This window comes from Narcine bancroftii, chromosome 7 (genome assembly GCF_036971445.1).
Source record: "Narcine bancroftii isolate sNarBan1 chromosome 7, sNarBan1.hap1, whole genome shotgun sequence".
Classification (NCBI taxonomy): Eukaryota; Metazoa; Chordata; class Chondrichthyes; order Torpediniformes; family Narcinidae; genus Narcine; species Narcine bancroftii.
Window position 1 is genome coordinate 178,627,119 of NC_091475.1, and position 20,619 is coordinate 178,647,737.

General features: G+C 41.2%; 1 protein-coding gene across 3 annotated transcripts in view; it reads right to left on the reverse strand.

The window, feature by feature from the left end:
- The window catches only part of flt3 (fms related receptor tyrosine kinase 3), a 127,091-nt gene that overhangs the window by 95,954 nt on the left and 10,518 nt on the right, over positions 1–20,619 (reverse strand). Inside the window, exons 1-2 of one of the 3 annotated variants that reach the window (XM_069891521.1) lie at positions 16,194–16,341; positions 4,315–4,427 (exon numbers count right to left, since the gene is read on the reverse strand). In XM_069891521.1, coding sequence (XP_069747622.1) covers positions 4,315–4,427; positions 16,194–16,314 — 234 coding nt within the window. In that variant the 5' untranslated portion in view covers positions 16,315–16,341. Of the gene's footprint in view, positions 1–4,314; positions 4,428–15,086; positions 15,238–16,193; positions 16,342–20,619 lie in introns of those variants that run through there. The other 2 variants (XM_069891520.1, XM_069891522.1) reach the window with 2 other exon arrangements.

Here is a 20,619-nt window from a genome sequence, read left to right on the forward strand (position 1 = left end):
GGCCGGTGGGCCCGGCATCAGACGAATACGTAGTGACGGTCTACAAAGTTCTTTGGGACAAAGGTGCTGGCTTGTCCATGACCTCTGGGCTTAACTGGGGCCAGTGAGCCTAGGCGCTTGAGCAGTCAAGACAATGTGGCCGCCAGGAGCTCCCCCAAGTCCTCAGAAGCTGCCACAAATTCATCCGGGATAACTAGGTGCACACCATAGACCAACTCGGCAGAGGATGCCTCGAGATCCTCTTTTGGGGTGGTGAGGATCCCTAGCAGGACCCAAGGGAGTTCGTCGGCTCAGTTCAGTCTGATGAGTTGCACCATCAGAGCTGTCTTTAGATGCCTGTAGAACCTCTCCACCATCCCGTTGGCCTGCGGGTACTATGCTGTGGTGTGGTGGAGTTGAGTCCCCAGGGCATTTGCGAAGGCGGTCCACAGGCTGGAAGTGAATTGGGCCCCCGTCAGATGTTATGTGTTCGGGGACCCTGAGACGTGCCACCCAGATGTTCAGTAAAGCATGTGCACATGTCTCCATAGCGAGTTCTTGTAGTGGCACCTCCTCTGGCCATCTAGTCATCTGGTTGACCAAGGTTAATAGATATAGATAGACAATGTCTATGTGCACGTGGCTGAAATGGAGGCATGCTGGTTTAAAGGGCTAGGGCTATGAAGGGGTTTTAATGTGGGTCTGATCTTGGATGCCCGGCATTGAGTACATATTTTGGTCCACTGAGTGACCACTTTATGGAGGCCATGCTAGACATACCTGTTGGCCACCATTCTAACTGTAGTCCTGATAGCGGGGTGAGCCAAAGTGTGGACAAAATCAAAAACTTACCTCCTCCATGTGGCTAGAATGATGGGGTGCGGTTTACCAGTTGAGGTGTCGCAGAGCAGCATGCGATTGCCGGGGGTGATCTGGATGTCCTCTAGTTGCAGGTCAGTAAGTGCTGTCCAGTATGCTGGTATGTCAGGGTCTACCTGCTGTGCATCTGCCAAATCCACATAGTTGATACCTGGGGCGGGGTTGTCCACCGCTAGGATAGCTGGACAGGATAGGGCATCGGCTACCATATTGGACTTGCCAACAACATGTTCAATGTCTATCGAAAATTCAGATATGTAGGACAGGTGCCTGGCTGACAATGGGTCTGACACCTTGTTGAAAGCTAAGGTAAGTGGTTTGTGGTCTGTGTAAATTTTGAAATTCTTGCCCTCCAGGAAGTAACGGAAATGCCGAATTGCCAGGAATAAAGCCGACAGCTCTCTATCAAAGGCACTGTACTTGAGCTCTGGTGGCCTGAGATGTTTACTGAAAAAGGCCAGCGGCTGCCACTGCCCATTATTGCTCAAGTGCATCCCTGGCCACAATGTTGGAGGCGGTCGGGGCGTCTGTCCTGGGATGCATAAGAAGGGTGGCTTTGGCTAGGGCATCTTTGGTTGCTTGGAAAGCCTCCGTTGCCTCCTGTGTCCATTAAACATCTTTATTGGGCCCTGCCATGAGGGGAAATAAAGGGATCATGATGCAGGCCACTGCAGGTATGAAGCGATGATAAAAATTGACCATACCTGTAAACTCTTGAAGTCCCTTCATGGTCGTTGATCTGGGGAAAGAACGAATAGCATCCACTTTGGTGGGTAACGACCTAGCCCCATGTTAGTCAATGCGATGACCCAGGAATTCAATTATTTCTCAGCCAAACTGGCACTAGGCTGGATTGATGGTTAAACTGAACTCACTTAGCCTGGAGAACAATAGTCTTAAGTGAGCGGCATGCTCGGTGTGGGAGTGGCTGGCTATTAAAATGTCATTAAGGTAGATGAAGGCAAAGTGCAGATCCCCACCCACTGCGCCCATCGACCTCTGGAAAGTCTGAGCTGCATTTTTCAGCCTGAATGGCATGAGGAGGAATTCAAACAATCCAAAGGAGGTTATGATGGTGGTTTTGGGAATGTCATCGGGGTGAACTGAGATCTGATAATAACCCATGATGAGGTCCACCTTAGAAAATATCCATGCCCCTTGTAGATTAGCAGTGAAGTCCTGGGTATGGGGCATGGGATACTTGGCAAGAGTGGTGGCCTCATTTAGGTGGCAGTAGTCTCTGCATAGCCTCCAACCTCCTGCTGCCTTAGGTACCACAAGAAGGGGGGAGGCCCATGGAGCGATGCACAATGCGGAGTTCCTCCATCTTTCGAAACTCTTCTCTAGCCAGGTTGAGTTTAAGCAGGGTTGGGAGACACCGTGCCCTGGCATGAGGGGAGGGCCCTGTAATAATTTGGTGTCTCACCCTGTGCTTGGGTTCTGCAAGTTGAAATGGGGCATAATGATGGAGGGGAATTCAAATAAGACTCGAGTGATTTCATTGTCAGTAGTACTCACTGAGTGCAGATGGGGGATAGTAAGTTCAGTGCCCTTGAGTGATAGTGTCCGAAATGTCCAGGCATGTACCAGCCAACGCCCCTGAATGTCCACCAGAAGCAAGTTGGCTCTCAGGAAATCGGCACCCAGTAACAGTTGTTGTACGACCGCCACCGTAAACTACCAAGTGAATTGTCTGTCCCCAAAGCGAAGGGGAATTGTATGGGTGCCAAATGTCTGAAAGTTGGAGCCATTTGCTGCTCAAAGCTCTTGCCCCACCTTGGCACTGCAAGCATCTAGGCTGGACAGGGGAGTATGCTGCACAGGGGAGTCTTGGATGTAGAAGAGGCTAAGCAGTTGGCCAGTCATCGCTGCCTTCAATGACGGCTGGCCTTGACATTTTCCTAGAATGTGTGGGGGAGCGGCATCTACACAATTGATAGGCACAGTACTGCTCACCACTGGGATGCGTTGATTGAGTGTTTGGTGGTCGGACGGTTGGCGGGTTTTCTGGCCAGGCATTGCTGACGAGGTGCTGTCGCCTGTTTGAGCAAAGAGCAGGCATCCCCCTTCGCTGTCTATAGCACGTCTGCTCAAGCAACCACCCACCGGGGGTCGAAATCTTCCTCTGCGATGAGCAGCCGGATCTCTTCAGGCAGCCGCTCCAGGAAGATTTGCTGGAACTGCGGGCAAGAGGTGTGGCCATTGTTGAGAGTAAGCATGTCGTTCATGAGGGCAGAAGGTGCCTTGTCCCCAAACTGGCCATGTGCAGCTTGTCTTCGAGAGCCCGAAAGAGCAAATTAATAGCTCTTGATGGCCACATACTTCCCCTGCTCCGGGGGAAACTGGAGGAAGTCGATAATGCGGGCTGCAGTGTCTTGATCGAGGGCACTGACCACATGGTAGTAGCGTGTGTCATCTGCGAAGATCCAGCGAATGGCGAACTGCGCCTTGGCGTGCTGGAACCACACCCATGGTTCCAACGTCCAAAAGCCTAGCAGCTTCAATGCTAGAGCATTGATTGTAGGCTGTTCCTCCATCGATGGGTCAAAAATGCCATTTGGACCATTTGGGGTCATCACAGTAGTGGGGTTGCTATGGTTATACCCTGAGTTATAATGGGTTGTAGCTCAAGGTTGAAAGAAGGCTCACATACCAAGGGAGTGTAGTCGGCACTGGCTTTTTTGGGCTGCAGCTCTGCCTTTTATAGGCAGCCGGCCATGTCACCACTGGGGCGTGGCTTGAGTGGGGCTGGCTGCTAATTGGCTGTCCCAGATTCGTGGGCCTGGATTGGACCTCCTGCAATCCGCTGGTGGTGATTGGTCGATTTGACTGCTATTCTTGCAACCAATGGGAGCGGGCGTCTCATCCCGCATGCTGTCTACCCAATCGTCATGTTCGATGGCTATTGGCTGTGTCAGCCTGCTACAAATGGTCAATTATCCAATGTGAATCGTGCACAGTTTCAATATGAGTTGCTGGGTAAATGCTGAGACTACACCAAGCAGTGATGAAGATTATCCAATGTGAATCGTGCATAGTTTCAATATGAGTTGCTGGGTAAATGCTGAGACTACACCAAGCAGTGATGAAGATTATCCAATGTGAATCGTGCATAGTTTCAATATGAGTTGCTGGGTAAATGCTGAGACTACACCAAGCAGTGATGAAGATTCTACTCTTGACCCTTTCTAATGGTAACATTATTTGAGCCTAAGATTTGGAATCACCTCTGATTCCTGCTGCTCCAATTGTTTAATTGGTGAATTGTCCTGAATGTGTTTAATTTTGAATCAAGGAGATTTTTCAGGAGCTCTATGGAGGATTATTGTCAACTGAAGTACAATGGAAAAATATGAGTACAATCCAAAATGAAGCAAAACATTGAAATTTAAAGCAGAAAACAAATGAATCAAATTGCAACAGGAATAATGATTATGATGGAATAATGATGAATACCTGTGAAGGTTTTGGACCATCCATGTTGGTGAGGTATATAAAAATGTCTTCAACTTGAGATTGTTTTTCCTTCATTGTTTGTTCAGAAATCACAGGAAGTGCAGCATTAAAAACTGTGGAAAGTAAAATTGTCCTTAAGTACTTTCCCAACACCAAACATCACCCATTGGAAAACTCCCATGATCTCTTTCATTCAAAAAATACAACTATTTATTATAGCTTCACTTTGGGATTTTTTTTCCTCCATTAGTCATAAAATGACAAGATTGAAATTTTTGTGGAAAGGAAAAATGAATAGGGTATCTTTGGAAAAAATGGACTCGGAAATTTGAGCTGGGGGGGTTTGCAACTTCCCCATTTTCAGAATTATTATACAGCAGCACAATTGGAATGTATTAATGCAACATCTGAAACAATGAGATCTTCTGTTTGGGCTAGAATAGAGTTGAATAAAATTGATGAAAAATCTATGGTAGAATATATTTACAAATGGAATTCAAAATTATTAATTGGTATTGTTCCACCAATTCTAAAACATTTAATTGAAGTATGAAATAAAATTGATTATCAGATCAGTGGGAAAGGGAAGATTTCAATGAAAACGACCTTATATCAGAATAAACTTTTTCCTTTTACTGTGGACAATAAATCGTTGAAAGTTTTGAAAATTGCTGTCTTTTAGTCGTAAGAAAGACAAGTTTCAAATCCGTTCGAATACCTTTTTTTGTTATTATCATGTTAAAAAAAATTAATCAGAGAAATTAGGTTATAGTTTAAAACTACCTAGACAATCTTTTTTGGAATTATTACTTACTAAAGATGATTAAAAAAAAACTATTTCTGAGATATATAAATTATTACAAAATGAAATGCCTAAACCAGATATTCATAAATCAAGAATGAAATGAGAATCAGATTTAGATAGAAAAATTGATCAAAATGTTTGGAGAAATTTATGTAGAGATGTTATGACTAAAGTAATAAATGTATGCTATAGGATGGTGCAGTATAATTTTTTTTACATCAATTGTATTTAACTCTGAAAAAGTTGAAAAACTTTCAACTTAGTTCTTCAGATTTATGTTTTAGTTGTAGCCAAGAAATAGGTACTTTTTTTCATTTGACTTGCTTTTGTCCTAAGGTTAAAAGTTTTTGGTTACTAATTAAATCGTTTTTAGAACAGATATTAAAAGTGAATTTACCTTTAGATCCATTGTTGATTTTACTAGGAGATATTAAGTTGATAGCTCTAAGATTGAGATTGATTATGTATCAAATTGAATTTTGTGTTTGGCCCTAACTGTTTCAAAAAAGTGTTTAGCTATCACATAGAAATCTGATATGGTTTTAAGTATGAAAAGATGGCACAATAAAATGAGAGCTTGTATTCCTTTAGAAAAGATTACATATAATTTAAGAGAGAAATATTTTTTCTTAATAAAGTTTGGAGCCCTTATCTGAAAATTATTGGTGTTAAAATTGATCTCTCGGTCCGCTTTGATGGATGCCACCACTCCTGCAGCCGAAAAGTTTAAATATGATTGTAGTAGGTGGGGAAGGGAAGAGGGAGGGTATTAGTAGAATGGTTGAGGAGGTTTGGGGGGGGGGTTTTATATAAAAATTATTAATCAAAATATGTTTGTGTCAATATATAGTAACTAATATTGTTATGTGATTTTAAATTTTAAATAAAATATTAAAGATTGAAATCACAATATTTACTGCTTCAAAAATTCCAAACTGACAAAAACAAATTGCTTCCCTGAGCCAATATATAGCACAACTCTCCCACCCCACCTCCTCTGAACCAATAAAACAGAGTATGTACAAATCAAATAAATTGCTGTGGATTTAATGCCAGAAGAAGTATCTGTGATAGGTCCAGGAATTTCAGTTGAGGTGGTGAAGGCAGTGCATGTCTTCAAAATATAAATTATCATGTATTCCCAACTCCACGTACAAAAAATTCTTGGGTAGTTACTGGCAATCAATTGACATTGATCAGAGCAGGCTTGATGGGCTGATTGGCTACGTCTGCTCTTATTATCTTGTGATCCATATTTTGTGTGAGATTTGTTCATTCATTGACAACAAAAATTTACAATTAAAACAAAGGATTACAATCTCGAGTTTTTCATGAAACTTGCATCACAGGTCCTGCTTGATTCAAAGATACTAAACCAGCTTAAGTGACGAGTTTGCACTGAGAATCCCAAAACAAATAAATTTCCTCAATGGAAAATCCAATATGAAGCTGAAGTTAGTAATTTTTGAGTCCCCAAATGTGTGAGAATTTTGTGTAACTTAGGAAGATTTACTTTAGGATGTGGAAAACAATGAATGCACTTGCTAAATTTGACTTTGGTCAACATCAAGTGGGTTTAAGACTTGATTGGAATTACACTGATTTGGATGTGAAAAGCAACTTGTGATAGAAACTGTCCGCGTACAAATGACCAACACTAAATCTGAAAGAGGCATTTAGTTAACAGGCGAGGAAGTTATGAAAAATAGTAAAATGGAGATCACATAAACTATAAAGGGATAGGTCAAGGGAGTGGGACAAGATCTGGCAAGCATAATATAGCTAAATGTAATTTTTTTTTTCAATTTCATCAATGGTAAATAATTAGAGAAAAAGTTGCTTTGGTTCCAGGATGTATGACTTGCCATTTGATATAGTCAATCAGAATAGAATAAGAATTATAATTTATTTAAGACTCACCAGGAAAGAATCCAAAGATATTACATAGTAAGTCATCCTTACGAGGTGTTGTGGGTCCAGAGAGCAGATCCACATTTTAGCTCGAAAGGAAGTCCTCCACATACCGTGGAGAGCACAAAGTTCCTTGGTGTGTTTATAAAGGACAGCTTATCCTGGAGGCACATCACTTCCTCATTTATCACAAAGGTGCAGTAATGCTTCCACTTCTTAAGGAGGCTGAGAAGTGCAAGGCTACTGGCCCCCATCTTGACAACTTTTTACAGGAACACAATTGAGAATGTCCTGACTGGCTGCATCATTGTGTAGTATGGAGCTGCAAAGCATCAGACTGGAAGTCAATACAGAGGATCATTGAAACAGCCATTTACCAGGACCATTGCTTAAATAGGGCTCAAAGAATGATAAAAGACCCTTTCCATCAAGCGCACAGAATCTTTGACCCACTAAACCGAGAAATCAAAATCAGGACTGCCAGGCTGGAAAATAGCATTTTCCCATAGGCTGTGAGGTAGATGATCAGCATCCTATAACCAAGTAAATCATCCCAAAATATTTATTTTAAATTATATCTTGTATGTGTGTGCATTGTTGTCCAGAGAAATGCTGCTTCTTTGGGTTGTATATGTGCAGTACCTTGGGCTACATTATTACGTTAAAGATGCTAAATGTACAAGTTGGTGGTGTTCATTTATAATGTTATCACATCTTTACTCAATCAAACATCCTCACAATGAGTGGCAACATAAAATATTGAGCCTGCATAATGAATCAGACACACAGAAGACAAAAAGCAAACCCAAAATGAAATGCAGAAAATGGCTGCTTGCTCAATTAATTCACAATATTAAAAAAAATGCTACAATCCATGATTTTTCCCATCAGGAATGCACATTAATTGTAAAACACATATCACAAAAACAATTCCTGAGAACAAGTTGTTATCTACAGTGGAAACTTGGGACTATTTTATGCTGGCTCAGTGAGACATATTGTAAGAGCCACATCACACTGAGTGGGGAGCATGCTCAGTGCAACAGTGTATTCATGCATGACCGGCAGCCTGAGATGCGAGTAAAAGTTTGTTCTGTAAACTTACAAGCTTCTCTGAGTGTTTATTAAAACCTCCGACAGTACAACCGAGGACATAACAGAAGTTAAAGTGAATGCTGCTTTAGAGTATGGCAATGTAAAATCATCTTTGATTTCATGTTTTAACATCCTTTAGTATTCGTTAGCATGAGCTTAGAGCAGTGATTCTCAACCTTTTCCTTTCCAATCACATACCTCTTTAAGTATCCCCTGTGCCATAGGTGCTCACTGATTAAGGGATTGTTTAAGGTGGTGTGTGGGTGGAAAGAAAAAGTTTGAAACCACTGTTTTAATCGTATCTAATTGACTCATTATGTGCAAGATTTCAAAACTCCAAAGGAAATGGGCCAATGACAATTTTTCTCAAGCAAAATATTTCAGTAACAATTGGGTCGAGAGCAGTGATTCTAAAACTTCAGCACCTCCTTGCATCCCGGTTTCAATACCTTGCACCCCTCCAGCCAGTCTCCAGCAGTCTGAAGTCTGGTGTGAGTCCCCCAGCAGCAGTCTCCAGCAGCCCAAAGTTTCCGCAGGTTCCTTGCTTCGAGTCGCCAGCAGCCCATGACATCCACTGGTCCCTCAGCCACAGAGACCCTTCACTGGTTCATCATCATGGTCACCATCATGACCCTGCAGGTAATCTCCACTGCTTCTCCTTCTCAGACAGGGAGTGGGGGTGATCTTCCCGTCTTCTGGTGCCATGCTCCAGTCCTCCACTTCCCTGGAGTATACAGCCTCTCATGGCTGCTGCCAATTAATAGGCGCCGCCATCGTGGGTCAAATAAAACCACCGTCAGCTCCCTCAGCGAGCCATTCAAAGCCCGTGTGGAAGCAACTGCAGAAAATTGGGTGGCTGGATCCCACGGGAGCTCTGCATCTCTGCTCCTTGCAGATCAGCATGAGCGGCAGCGCTGCCGCTAGAACACTACAGTGGCTCCGGCAGCACCACCATTGAAATGCTGGCAGTGATTCCAAGTTCAGTTTATGACCTACCAGAAGATGGCCAGTAAGTAGAACACAGCATAGATTTGCAGGACCACAAGAGCCGCAGAGAGGTTCACTGGAGTCTCCCTACCGCACCTCCCCCCCACCAACTCCTGGCCCATCGATGTGATCTATTGGGATCATTATCTGATGACAGTGCACAGAATTGTTGAGGACCCCTACCACTCCACATTTCCCATCAGGAAAGAGATACAAGGGTATCAGAGCCAGTACCACCAGGCTAAAAAACAGCTTCTTCCCATGGGCAGTGAGACTGCAGAATGACTGCTCACACTAACTCTTCAGGACAATACTATTTATTTTTATATATGCATATTTGTTCTGCATGTGTATTGCTTGTCTGTATGTGTGTTATGTCTGGTTGTGTGTTTGCATGCTTTTACACCGAGGACCGGTGTAAATGAGTGAGATCTCAGCCGTTTTTGGGGCCTGTAGCTCAATGAGGTGAACTGAAGGAGACAGAACAGAAGGGAGGAAAATATAGAGGGTTGGGGAGGAGGTGTAGAAGGGGAAGTGTAAATTATCTAAATGTTGTGTGCCCATAAATGTGTTAATTAGTGGCTCTTTGCTGCTTTTTAAAGTTTTCCCAGTTTTCGTTTCCCACTACTCTGGCCACTTTTTACGTTCGGTAGTTTGATGCCTTCTTTATTTCTATAGTTATCCAAGACTGGCTCTCCCCATTCTTATTTTCCAAGTTAAAATGTATTTTAATGATGCACACATGACATCGCATGCAATCCTGATTCTTCTTTTCCATTTGTGTCCTTGATTTTAACTGGAATATACTTTTGTGGAGTACTGTGAAAAATCTCTGAAAGTCTTTCACTGTTCCTAAAGTATCCCGCCATATTGTCTGTGTTCCTAAACTATGCTAGCCAATTCCTACCTCATTTTATTGCAGTCTGCCTTGCTTTGGCATAAGCTGGTGTAGACTTGCGGAGAGCAGGGAGCGGAGACATAGTGTTCCTCCACAGGGTTCAACCACCCAGTCCAACCACCATGGCTTTAAATGGCCTGTTAAAGGAATCAGTGGGGTTTTATTTTAAAATTCTGCAATTGTGGGGTTGCAGATATTAAGGGAATCATTAGATATGGGGTTAGTGTAAAAAAAAAGTGCTGCTTAAATGATGGATCTACTGTGATATTATCTAATGGTGGAGCAGACACGATGTAGACTAATGGTCTACCTCTGTTTCTTTTATTCACGTCACCATTACCTTAGTCTTGTGGAAATTATGGTAATGTTTGTAATTATCACTGAGGGAGACATGGTCTGTCTGGTCAATGTAGATTGGTAAGAACATCTCCACAATCTCAAACAGCACTGGAACACCACAGGGTTATGTATTTAGCCCCTTGTTCTACTTGCTTTACATCTATGACTATGTGGCTTGGTACGACTTCACTATATATAAATTTGCTGTTGATACTACTGTAGTGTACGTTATAATGGGGTGGGGGGGGGGGAAAGATGAGTCAGCAAACGGGAGGGTAATTGAACACTTGGCTGAATGGTGCACTAACAACAACTTTGCACTCAATGTCACCAAAACCAAGGAACTGATTGTAGATTTTAGGAAGGGGAAACCAGCAGTGTACAATCCAGTGATCATTGGGGGAAATTAGAGGTGAAGAGGGTGAGCAACTTTAAATTTTTGGCAATCACCATCTCATAATGATGCCATTGTTAAGAAAGCATGTCAGCAACTCTATTTCCTCAGGAGTTTGAGGAGGATCAGAATATCATAGGAAACCTTGGGAAACTTCTACTGATGTGTAGTGCAAAGTGTGCTGACTGGCTGCATCATGGCCTGGTATGGGGGCACTAATACCTCTTACCAGAAACCCCTGCAAAAGGTAGTAGACACCACCCAAAACATCAAAGTCAAAACTCTCCCCACCATTGAGAACATCTACACAGTATGTTGTCGTTGAAGAGCAGCAGCAATTATCAAGGATCCACACCACCCAGGACATGCTCTGTTCTTGCTGCTGCCATCAGGAAGGAGGCACTGGTGCTACAGGACTCACACCTTTAGGTTCAGGAATAGTAGTACAGTCAGTTTGTTTACATTTCTTTTTCCTGTGAGTAAAGTTGACAGACCGGTAATCTAGAAAGTCTGCCTGCCCATGCCAAACTATTTACTTTGCCAAACTATTTACTCCACCCTGCCCAATTGACCTACACCTGAATCATAGCCCTCCATACCCCCTCTTCCTCATGCATGTATCTATCCAATCTTCTTTTAAATGTTAAAATCAAAACTCACATTCACCATCTTTGGTGGGAGCTCATTCTGCAGTGTCACCAGATTAAAGATTGCTTTATTTTCATGTAATAAAAACAAGGCAATATTACATGGAATTTATTTTCATCTGTCACAAGGCAGACAGATACCCCATCTGCAGAAATTGCCTGAAGCACCTCTTACAGTCAGAGAAAGAGAAGCAAAAAAGAGTCCCCTCTGAGTTCCCAAGTATCTGTGGATTCGCCTCCAGTGCTGCCGCAACCCCAAAACCACACAGAATCCAGTCCAAACCATCAGCAGCCTGAGCTCAGATCCGAACCTTGGCACCCTTTTGAATCCCCTTTCAAATACCTGGTATGGCATTAACCTGTCTTGAGCCAGTTTTTAGTAGTCCATCACCTGGTGTGAAGAACCCTCTAAATGAAGAAGTTCCTTTCACCCTTAACCTTACATAGTCTACTCTGAAAGACTGGTGATGAATCAGCTCCTGTCTGAGTGGTGACATGGATACATTCCAGTTTGCCAATCATAGTAACAGGTCTATGATGGATACCATCTCACTGGCTCTACACAAAGCTCTGGAACACCTGGACAGCAAAGATGCATACAACAGGATTACCTTTATTGACTACACTTCGGCATTTAACAACTTCCCCTCAAAACTGATCAGCAAACTCCAAGACTTGGGACTTAAACACCCTATTGTGCAATTGTATCATGGATTTCCTCACCTCCAGACCACAATCAGTGAGGATTGGTAAGAACATCTCCTACAAAATCTCCATCAGAACTGGAGCACCGCAGGGCTATATTCTTAGCCCCCTGCTCTAAAGACTTTACTCCTTTGAATGTGTAGCTCATACAACAGTAACAAATTTGCCGACGATACCATGGTAGTGGTTTGTATAAAGGTGATGAATCAGCATACAGGATGGAGATTGAAAACTTGGCTGAATGGTGCAACAACCTTACACTCAATATCATCAAAACAAAGGAGTCAATTGTTGACTTCAGGAAAGGAAAACCAGAGGTCTACGATCCAGTGATCATTGGAGGTTCAGAGGTGGAGAGGGTGAGCACATTAAAGTTCTTGGGGGTCACTATCGCAGAGGATCTTTCCTGGACCCAAACACCAATAGCATCCTGAAGAAAGTATGTCAGCGCCTCTACTTCCTTAGGAGTCTGTGGAGATTTGGTCTGATATCAGAAACCCTGGCAAGTTTCGACAGAGGTGTGGTGACCAGCTGCATCACGGTCTGGTATGGAAACACCAATACTCCTGAGTGTAAAGCCTTCCAAAGGTAGTGGACGGAGCCTAAGATTTCACAGGCATAACCCTCCCCACTGCTGAGCACATCTACAGAGAATGCTGCCATCAGAGAGCAGCAGCAATCATCAAGGATCCACACCACCAGAACATGCTCTGTTCTTGCTGCTGCCATCAGGAAAGAGGTTATAGGTGCCACAAGACTCGCACCACCAGGTTCAGGAACAGCTGCTGCCCCTCCACCAGATTTCTCAATGACAAACTCAATCAGAGACTCATTTCAGGACTCTTACTTGTGCACTTTATTGATTTTCTTTTTGTTCTCTCTATGTCGCAGTTGGTTTACAGTTCTTTGTTTGTTTACATGTTTTATACTGTGTACAGTTTATTTTTTGGTAACTGACTCGTCCACAGGAAAAAGGAATCTCAGGGCTGAATGTGATATCATGTATGTATTTTGACAATAAATCTGAAATCTAGTCTTTGTTTCACCCCCAACCACAATGGAAAAAGCCTGTTTGCATTTATCCCATCTACATTCCTCATAAATTTGTATATCTCTATCATATCTACCCTAATTCTCTGCTACTCCAGGAATAAAGTCCAAACCTATTAGACCTTTCCCTTTAACTCAGCTCTTCAAGTTCTGGCAAATTGTTAATTTGTTTTGCACTTTTTCAATTATTTTGATATCATTCCTTTAGTTGGTGTCCAAAACTGCACACAATGCCCCAAATCTCACCTCATCAATGTCTTATACAACTTCAACATAGTATCCCATCTCCTGTACTGAACACTTTGATTTACCATCCCCAATGTGCCAAGGGCTTTCTTCAGAACCCTATCTACCTGTAAAACTGCTTTCAGGGAAAAAGGTATAGGTGTTCCCAGTCCCCTTTTACCAAGTTCTACCCTGGTTTGTCCTCCTAAAGTGCCACACCTCACACTAACCCGCATTAAATTCTATCTGCCATTTTCCAGCCCATTATTTTTCCCCTCTGGTCCAGATCCCACTGCAGTTTAGAAAGCCTTCCTCACTATCCCCAGCACCCCAAACTGAGCAAGTCGGGCAGCATCTATGGATAAAAATGGCCAGTAAATGTTTCAATAAAGGGTCATGACCTGAAAAGTTGACTTTCTATCCATGGATAGCGTCCTGACCGGTTGAGCCCCTCCACCTTCTCTTTGTTCTCTACCGAGGAGAAATTAACTGGAGTTCTGTTTCGAACATTTGCCCGATATTGGGTATTCTTTGGCTTGGCTTCGCGGACGAAGATTTATGGAGGGGGTAAATTGGGTATTAATCTTTATTTAAATGTGCCCCCAAGTACAAAGGTATTTGGGGATTTAGCTCAGAACTCTCATAGTAGCAGGAGTCTAAAGGATGTCAGACAGTTATCATTGCCGACACAGTCCTCAGATGCGTCTGGAAAAGAGGCGCCACGACCAGGAATGAAAAGAAAGCAACGGAGAGGAAAAAAGAGCAAATGATAAGAGGGCAATCGGTAGAGGGGAAAATATTAGAGAACGATAGCAGCCAGTCTTCAGCCCAAGCACTTCGACTGCAGGTAGTGACCGACAGCGATAACCAGCACTGGGTGAAGCGAGTTTCGACCAAAGACGGTGATGTTTCAGGGCAAAGTTGACTCAAAATACCGCTGGTTTCTTGTTTTTCATTTGTCAAAGATCCCAAACTCCTGTTTTTATGCCTTTACAAGCACAGCGGTTAGCGCAACACCCTTTACAGCGCCAGCGATCGGGACCGGACCGGGGTTTGAATCGCAAGTGTCTGCGTGGGTTTTCCCCGGTTTCCTCCCGTTCAAAAGGTACCAGGTTTGTCGGTAATTGGGTGTAAATTAAACAGCACGGAGCCGTGGCCCGAAAGTTACCGTGCCGTACGAGTACATTTTTTAAAAACCTAGTCTTTGGCTGGGGAGGCCGTGGTCGTGGGATTATGATACGCCGTGGTGTTCAGAAAGGACTATGTCCGAATATTTTATATTCAGTCAGTCAAAAATTGTAGGGCGATAGCCTCTAGCACTATGTTGCCACTCTCTATTTCGGTCCAAAGGGATATCTTTGGTTTTGTTTTTGTTGCCAGTGGGGTAAGGAGCAGGATGTTTAAAAGGGCAATGATCGATTGCGTTATTTGAATTTAAATTATGACTGTGGTTTCACGAAGGCAGATCCTTGCAATAACATCGAAAATATAATCAAGAGTTAAATCTGCGAAGAGTTGGCAAAAGCTTGCGTATATTTATATCGTTGTTTTTACTGTTTTCCGGATCACAGCACCGACAAGGGACAGTTTAAGGACGAGGGGAAAATATCATTTGTACTTTCGAGTGTATTTATGTCTTTCCGCTTCTCTCCCACATGTCTGATCGCAAGAAAACACCCAAGAGTATACAACTCAGATAAATTAGAAAACACTCACCGACTCTTTCCTGTTCGCTGGTCCTCACCCTTGAAATGTAACTTCGACAGCGAGTGAGCAAATCGACATCTTCCGACGTGCTCCTCACCTTATTGATCAAAGCTATAAGTCCGAGGTCAACTGAAATGTTGGACATCGGGGCAGCTTCGATACACGAATACTTTTCAGTTCCACATCAACACAAGATTTATTCCGCAAATACGTTTACGTGAAATGAAATGCAGCACATTGAATTTAAAGAGAAGTGAAAATAGAAGCGAAATGGAAGAGAACTGATGTCTGCAGGACCCCACATAACCTACCAATTAAATTAATTCTGTCGCCCGAATAAGATTAGACATTTCGCGCCCGTAAAGTCCCAAGTCGTAGACATGGAAGTAAAATTCCCACTTAACTGAAAATCCACAGTTGCAATAGTACAAGATGAAAATATTATCAAACTTTTGGTTGTATTCGTTCATCTTTACAAAATAGTTATAAAATACAATGGTGGGCGAATGAAACAAATTCGAATATGTCTTTACTCGATATTGAACTTGCACTGAGTACTTTCCGGCTGATCACAGTTTTTGTGGTTTTATTTTCTGAACTATTTCCAAGGGACTATTAGAAATAATTTCCCAACGCACGAGGATTCTTGGAAGTTGATCAAATATCATTGAATCTTTTTTATTGGAATTGTTTGTGTTTAGGAAACTGAATATTAGCTTTAAACACGCAAGGCTCTACTTGCTTGGATAAAAACGACCAGACTTGCTTTTAACGGTCGTAGTGGCAGAACTGCAACGAAAACGTTCTTTTCTAACCTAAATGCCCCTGAGATTGACTCAAGATTAACGCTTTGCACGCACACGTGGGTTTGGTGGGCGAAGGGCTCATTTACATAAAGCAACAACACACACAAAATGAATCAAACTAAACTTTCCTATTATTGTTTGGATTGGAGTTTGAATCAATGCTCCAACGGCATCGACCTCGTCAACCAGACAGCTGATAAACAACTGCTATTAACGCTTTTAAAACGTGCAAAGCAAGTGTATTCGCCAGCTCAAAGCGTTTCAAAGGAGTTTTCAAATTACAATTAAATACAGATAAATGTATACATACTCAGAATATGAAGAACACATAACTTTAGCGGCATCTCAGATATTAATTCCAACATTGTGCTTCTGCTGCGGTACTTCATAAAACTGATCAAGACATTAAAAAAATGATGACTGCGTCCCATCTACTTCACGAATGCGTGCATTTATTGTACAAGACAGCTTCAACCTGGTCATACGTCACCGAACCGGAACTAGCGATTTATTAATTAATTTGCAGTCCTAAAAAACTAAGATTCAAATGTTACGAGCCCTGAGGACCCCAAAACCCAGCAGCAGTGGATATTCACCAAGACAGATGGTTACTTAAACAAAAGTTGTTTTTAATTATCTTTAAACAGAATCACACTTTCTTATCACTATTGACTTAACTAATTTAACTTCACCACCATCTCAGTGCATGTGTATGTAATGTGTGTGTGTGTAAGTTCAGAAAAGTTATTTGATTCACAGTCCAATCCCACTTCTCATTCCTCCAAGTTCGCTGGTTACAGGCAATTCTTATACTGTGCACAGAATTTAACATTGATAAAGTTTACTGGGCTTTGGTGCTTGAAAGATAAATGGTTACACTCAGGAAGGTTCTTGTCGGTTTTCAGAAAGAGAGATTTGTTGTATGCTGACATCCACAACTGATTCCTTTTTAAAATCAGATATTTCAGTGTCTTGCTGAAGAAACTTGCCCCCTCAGGGTTCTCCAGATGATAACCTCTTTCACCACAGACCTTTTTGTTTCTCTTATTCCAAGTGAAACATTAGACAGCCAGTCTTCTTGCTTTGACCAGGCTGAACTAAGCACTCACAACCTGTCTTCCAAATGGGGTTTTCCACAAGCTTATCAGCTTGTCCTGGTCCAGTCCCAGTTTCTGCTGTTGACTGTAACACTGTAGAACTGATCTCTCTCTCTCTCTCTCACACACACACACACACACACACACACACACACAGAAAGCTTCTTTGACTCTCTCTGCTTGCAAAACCACATGATCCTATTGGAACAGCAAGTTCCCCCCCAGACAATCTGCCGCTCCGACAAGTTCTTTCATCTGTTGCCTTTTTATAAACAACAATCCATTAGTGAAGTCTCTTGGGCACTCTCTAAAGCTTTTGCAAAGACTATTGGCCCCAACATGTCTAGCATGAGCAGAGCTCCTGTATTTTAAATAAAATCTGTTTTAAGGTGTTTATATGTGACCTACACTAAAACCCTGCCCCAATTTATCTCCCAAAAACATATCTATATTCTGTCACACAAATGTCACATTTTAGTTTGCAATCTCGCATGGCAACATATCCATCCAGAGTACATATCGATGAAAAAGACTATTTTAATGCTAAATAAGTCTAGCAATCTAGTTAATTTCATGGAACGCATCAATCATCCTTTATAAATTCATGTTTAAATGCAAATCTATTGAACCAATTTAAAATTAATTGAAAAATGTTTTTTAAAAAAATATAATTCATTCATTTAGGGGCATTTAAGAAACCCTTAGGCACGTGGATGAAAGAAAAAGAGGGTTAAGAGGTAAGAACTGTTTAGATAATTTTTTTTTAGTAGGAATATAATAAGTAGACACAACATCTAGGGCAAGAGGGCCTGTACTGTAATGTATTATGTTCTCTTTACAGCAAATATCAAGTATAATAATACTAATAATGTTTCAACAATGCATTGGAGGAACTCAGTGGGTCAAACAACATCAGTGGGAGAAAAAGAATGGTCGATGTTTCCAGCAGAAGCTCTTAATCAGGTCTGTGGACATTTACTCCCACTACATATTACCGAAGATGGCATGCGGCTGAGTACTTCAATAATCCAGCAAACAGTTAAATCACAGCACGAAACTTTAGAGAGAGAAATAAATAAAGCATAGCTAGAGCAGATAAAGAAAGATGCGAGCTTTATTGACGAAAGGATATTTAATGCACAGAGGAGTAAAACATGAAAGCTTGATTAGTTTATTGTAAAAAGTATAAACATCCAATGTTACATTTTCAAACAGCTATAGTGTATTTTCATCAAGGCTTCCTGGGTGATCAAAGAAGTAACAAAACAATGATGCAAATAAACCTACAACAAAAATAAGCTCCAAGTATTTTAAAAATTAGGCAACTTCTGTCAGTGAACATCATTTCAGTTTTAAACTAAACCATTTTGCTGCTGCAACAATAGCAGAGTTAAAGCTGGAGAATGGGATTCAGGTTAGAGTTCTGAATCCACTAAAGTAATTTAACTGTTTCAGCTGTTACATCAGAAAATTTCAATGGAACTTGCTTTAAAATGCAGTGATGGACAGAGGTTCTGATAGAACCTTTTAAATTTCAATTTTGAACTATTTAAAGTTAGTAATCTGTAAATTGAGTTTCCAAATGGAAGTATTAACAATATTAAATATGTGTCAGCAATAAACTGCTAACATTTATCTTTACACTTTACTCATAAGCAAGAAGAAAAAAATTCTGTCAGTTTATTACCCTTTCAAGCACATACCGGTATTGAAAATAACTTGAAGGTTAATAAATATTTTCCATTTCACAAAATCAAAGAAATTAGACCAAACAAAATCGTATACAACTTACAAAAATGAGCATCAAAAACACACATTTATCAACAACCAGATGAAAGATTTGAGACATTGGCTACCAAGAAATGGTGCATAAATCCATTAGTTTAATCCTGTTTTTTACAAATGTGCTGATATAATTCCTGACAATTAAAAGCTAGAAACCTAAATTAAAGATAAATTACAAAGTTCTTGTTTGTTCTATCAATGGTACCCTAATATTGGGAAAATAAAGTTATCCCTTTTTAAAATATATCTTTATTGTTGATGACTAATGTTATCTTTTGCTTCAGGGTCATAAGAAATAGGAACAGGAGCAGGCCATCTGGTGCATCGAGACTGCACCACCATTTAACAATATCACTGCTGATCTGCATGGAATTTGCTCAACCTACCTACCTTTTCCCCAAAATCCAAAATTCCCTTGCTATTCAAAAATAACTAAGGCAGCCTCTACCGCCTCCTTGGGTAGAAAACTCTACAGATACACTACTTTCTTATCCATGCCTCTGCCTGATGGAACAATTTCTATCCAGATGTCTCACTATTTCTTCTTTAATGATAGCTTCAAGATTTTCACAAACATCTCCACAATACCTTCTGCCATTTCTTTCATTAACTTGTGATGCATTCCACCAAGACCAAAAAACATATCGACAATACCTTCAGATCCACAAATTTGCTCAGCACTACCTCTTTAGTGATATATCGAGGTCCACACCTCCCATCACATCAATAACATCTTTCTTTGGCAAGTTAAACATGTCTTCCACCATAAGGAGTGAAACAAAATAGTAATTCAAGGCCTCTTCCAAGGTACCTATTTTCACTTTAGTCACTTATTTATCTTTATATAATTAAAATTTACTATTTGTGTTTATATTTTGTACTGGTGTACTTTCATTATCTATCTTTTCTGTTTTTACTGTTTAGCAATTCTTTGTTGTTTTTTTAAAGTTTTCCCAATCTTCCAGTTTTGCAATACTATTGACAATTCTGTATACATAAGTTTTTAATTTGATACCTTATTTTATTTCTTTAGCTATCCAAGGTTGGTTCTATCTACCCTTACTGTCCTTGCTTTTTAACTAGAATGTGCTTTTGTTGAGTACAGTGAAAAAATCTATGGAAGTCTTGCATTGTTCCTCAAATCTCCCACCATCCAGTCTGTGTTCCCAGTCTACACTAGCCAACTCCTTCCTCCGCCTGCCACAGGAATAATCTTTCCAAGATCATTAATTTTATCTATATCCTTGTACAGGACCAGATTGAAGATAGCATGTACACTTGTAAATTTGGTAACATGCTGTATAAGAAAGCTATCATAGATGCATTCTATGAACCTTCTCAAGACAGCCTTGACCAACTTGATTCACCCAATCTATGTGCAAATTAAATTCCCCCACGACAACTGCCATTCCATTTTTGGTTTATTGCCTGTGCTATTGTAATGTTATTATTTAGTGCCTATAGTCAACTCCCACCAGTGAGTTTCTCTTTTACTATTCCTAATCTCTCTCGAAAACTTCTACAGGTGTACAGTGGAGAGCATTCTGGCTGTTTGCAGTACTGTCTGGTATAGAGGTTCCAATGCTCAGGACAAGAAAAAACTCCAGAGCTTTGTTAACTCAGCCTGTGACATCACAGGCACCAGTTTTGACTCCCATCAAGGACATCTACAAGAGGCAGTGTCTTAAGAAAGCAGCATCTATCTTTCAAGGACTCCTACCACCTTATAAAGATAAATAAGTGACTAAAGTGAAAATAGGTACCTTGGAAGAGGCCTTGAATTACTATTTTGTTTCACTCCTTATGGTGGAAGACATGTCAAACTTGCCAAAGAAAGATGTTATTGATGTGATG